This window comes from Xiphophorus hellerii, chromosome 15, assembly GCF_003331165.1.
Source record: "Xiphophorus hellerii strain 12219 chromosome 15, Xiphophorus_hellerii-4.1, whole genome shotgun sequence".
NCBI classification, from domain to species: domain Eukaryota; kingdom Metazoa; phylum Chordata; class Actinopteri; order Cyprinodontiformes; family Poeciliidae; genus Xiphophorus; species Xiphophorus hellerii.
In genome coordinates this window covers 14,079,790-14,083,549 of record NC_045686.1, presented here as the reverse complement: position 1 = coordinate 14,083,549, position 3,760 = coordinate 14,079,790, and the positions used below count along the sequence as shown (strand labels likewise).

Below are 3,760 nucleotides of genomic sequence, written 5' to 3'. Positions count from 1 at the left end.
AGAAAAACACAAAAGCCCACACAGCTATTCTGTTGCCAGTGGCTTCATTTGACCTGCTTTGGCTGAGGTTATCACGGGATTTTTGCTCTTTTTCAGTTATGCTTCACATTTTGTTTTCCAGTTATGATTTTACTGGGGTTTTGTTGTGTGTGTTTTTTTTTATCTTTTTGCACCGCTCTTCTTTGTCAAAATAAATCAGCTTCAATACTCAAACATATCTTACAGCTTCTTGCATAAAGAAGTAAATAAAAAAACCAAATAATAAAAATTCAGTTATGTTAATGCATGCTGACTGTTTATTGACAAACAGCTGAAGATTACATACCACTCATCCGGCCATCAAAAATTAATGACATGCAATGAGCAGAAAAAATAAATCAATGCATTATAACAAAATGAAATAATTCAGGTTTAATTCACTGGCTCGTTTTTCAAACAGAAAACATCCATCTGTGGAAAGGCCAGCACACAAATTTAGCTTATACAGACATATTTTTCACCCTTCATGTGAAATAGGTAGTTTTAAAATGCTACAGAGTAGAAAAAAAAAATAAAACATCAACTACAGTCAGATTCAAGTTTCTTCCCCTCAAAAAACAGATTGAAACCACTTAACAAGCTTGTGCATAATGGTTAATATTATACATTCAGTACTGTGATGGGTATCACTACAGTGCAAATCTAGTGTGACAAAACCAAGTGAGAATTTCCTGAAAAACAGGCATTCAGACACCAAAAACTTAAGGCGTTAAGCTTCCGCACACAATGTGAATGTTTGCATTCTGCATCTTAAAGATAAAAATGGGGCTCGGACATTTGAACAAAGAGGAGTAATCTGCACACACAAATACCTGCTACTTTTTAGCTGTGAAGAAACAATTTTCAAACTGCAACTGATGCCGTCAGTCCAGAGATTACATGCAAACACACAACAATAAAAAGCTACTTTAAAAAAAATCCAAAGTACAAAAGTCACATTCTAGAGAATCAAAGAAAAACAGCGATATATATATAAAAAAAAAAGAAAATGAAAAAACGACTAAACAACGGGCCTGGACTGCTTTTGCCTTCAGTGGCAAAATGTGGAGTTTTAACAGACCAGCAACTTGGTTTCTTTTCACACGTGCAAATGTCCAGGAGGTAGAAATGATCCAAGGCAAGGCTAAGCCAGTTTACTTAACATGGATTTAACACTACAGGTAGTTTAGATTACTTCAAGCTTACACTGATTTACCCATGGACCAGCGACACGCCATGATACAAAGCTCGCTTCCACATGTAGTATGTGGAGCGTGCGGTGAATGGGAAGTAGGATCGAAATTCTTTGAATGTGGGGAAGGACTTCTCCTCGAAACGCTGCTGAAGGAACAGCTTGGCTTTGGCCTTGAAGTTGGCGAGAGCTACGACATCCACTGAAAACATCTGCTCCTCCGTGGGCACCCTGCTGGGGAAGGGATGCTTTAGCTGCGGGGCGTCAAAAGAAGGCACGGCGGAACATTGCAGGTACTGGGGGATTTGGACAAATGGGAGTCCATCCTGCTTCTCTGTTGTCTTGTTGGCGTTACTTTCTGTGCTCTCTGGGACATTGACCTCTGCACCCTGGGTGGTCGTCACCTTCTTTGTCTTGTGGTTTTGGCAGCCACGCCACAGCCAATAGAAGCACGAGGAGATGGAGGGGAACTTGAGCTTGAATTTTGTCAAGGACCAGTTAGACTTCTGAACATACAACTTTGCAGCTTCTCTTAACTGTTTGTTACTCAGATAAGCCAGCCGGAATCTTCTGTGCGTCTGTCCCCAGACTCTCATCTTCGGCACGGTGGGTTGAGTAAAGCCAGGCAGCATCAGCAACTGACCTTTTGGGCTCTCGCTCTTGTCGGCATCTGAGCTCTCTTCACTGCTGCCGACGGTGCCTTTGTACCCCCGACTGAATAGCAGGGCTTCTCTTCTCCAGTTGTAGTAGGTTGATCGGGAAATTCCTGGGAAGTTTCTCTTGAATATCCTGAAGGGGAAGGAAGTGTTCATGGCAATGCAGTTCTGCAGGCAGCGTTTAGCTTCCTGCATGTGTGCTACATTCTGAGCCCTCTCCGCATCCAGCTTGCCCAGATTAAGGCCGAACATTCTGGCCACGCTGTCGTGGTGGTCCGGCTCGTCTTGCTTGGTTTCGGGTGAGGACCACACCTCCTGCTCCGTGCTCTCTCCAGGACTAATCTCTCCAGTCGAGGAGGATGTGGAGAAATGTCCTCCAGTTTTCAGGAGCTCATGCTTCCAGTTGTAGTACGAGGACCTTGAGATCTCGGGGAAAAATTCTTTAAACTGGTGCAGAGGAATGAGCTTGCCTTCCAAGAAGCAGGCCTGGAGGAAGTATTTTGCCTCATACCTCGCTGCGGACTTTTTGCAGTTTTCCTGCGTCTGCCTCTTCCAGCGGTAGAAGGTCCTCTTGGTGATGTTGTACTTATCCTTCAGACTTGGGTAGGAAAACTGCGACTTCTGCTTCAGCTGGTCCTCGCTCCTGTGCGGAGACACCATCTCCTCACTTTCAGGGCTTCTACACATGAGAAAATTTGCCTGAACCAGGGACACAAAGTATTTGGGCCTGAACAAGCACTCAGACTGCATGTCCCCAGACCACATTATGTGAATGGTTTGTGCCTCCGAGTCTTCAGGCCAGGTTCTTGGGCGTATCAGTCGATTGAAATAGGGTCTGATCTTGAGGTTGAACATGGGGTAGATGGAATAGATGTTGAACCGGAGGACAGATGACAGGGCGTAAACATGCCACATGTTGGCATAGGAGCCAGGGAAGCAGGACGCTTTCACATCTGCATCAAAGATGGCCTCCAGGACGGCTACAGGCAGGTTCAGCATGTCTTCAGACTCTTCTGCACTAAGACTGAATCGAACAGCTTGGAGCATCATCTTAGAATCAATCATCCCTGATAAGTAGTATCTTTTCCACAGCACCATTTCCACCACAGTCCTTACCTGGGAGGGGGAATATCATTAAATCTTTTCTTATAAAGCTACAAAAACTCAACACAGCAGGTTATATCATATGCATGTAGTTCTGCCCACTAACCTGCAGCTCCAAGCTGAGTCCGGTGTTGCCCACAAGCAGTGTACTTACAGCATCAAACAGCAAGTTGCCTTCTCCATTACAGCTGAGAGGCAGGAGTCCCCCAGGTGCATCAGCAGGGTACAAAGCATGGGCTGCTTTGTCCACATGCACCCACTCTGCAAAATCCTGACAGGGGGCCATAGGGGGCTGAAAAGGAGTGAGGGCCCGCTCTACATCCACAGCCACTCTGGTCACAGCATCCAGGCCAGCGCTCTCTGTGGCCTCCTGGAGCTCTCGCAGGACGGACAGCACAACCTCATTCCTTTGGATCATACCTGCAGGTTTGAGGAGAGCTGCAAGGAGGAAGGAGACCGAATTTCGTTGTCGACATGACAATTTAAGCACCAACTGCAGCACTTTTTATCACTTATCAATGGATTTGAGACAGTCAATTACATAGACTGAAGGATTCTTTTTCCTTACCATTTTTGTGTCTCTCACAACTAATATTGGAGGCATTGTCTGAAATAAGAAGGTGCAGTTGACCACCACATTTTACTAAATAAACTCATGTGAGAATGTGGCTGTTCTTATTTTTATTTTTTTGCCAGTTGTTTGTTGATTCTTGCGTTGTGTGTGAATTGTGAGACAGTTATTTTTTGTTTTTGGGCATGTGCACCGACTGATGGCACCCTTTGAATTTCG

General features: G+C 44.7%; 1 protein-coding gene across 1 annotated transcript; it reads right to left on the bottom strand.

Annotated features, from left to right (window-relative positions):
* Positions 1 to 273: 273 nt before the first annotated feature.
* Positions 274 to 3,538, bottom strand: vrtn (vertebrae development associated). Its single transcript, XM_032584606.1, has 2 exons — positions 3,077 to 3,538; positions 274 to 2,982 (listed from the first exon to the last, which is right to left on the bottom strand). Exons 1-2 carry the CDS (start codon positions 3,386 to 3,388, stop codon positions 1,231 to 1,233), a joined length of 2,064 nt encoding a protein of 687 aa, XP_032440497.1. The 5' UTR covers positions 3,389 to 3,538; the 3' UTR covers positions 274 to 1,230.
* Positions 3,539 to 3,760: the final 222 nt, after the last annotated feature.

Coding starts and splice junctions, on each gene's coding strand:
- vrtn (XM_032584606.1), bottom strand. CDS start 3,388: ATGATCCAAAGGAATGAGGTTGTGCTGTCCGTCCTGCGAGAGCTCCAG. Junction 2,983..3,076: donor GACTCAGCTTGGAGCTGCAG/GTTAGTGGGCAG, acceptor TCCCCCTCCCAG/GTAAGGACTGTGGTGGAAAT.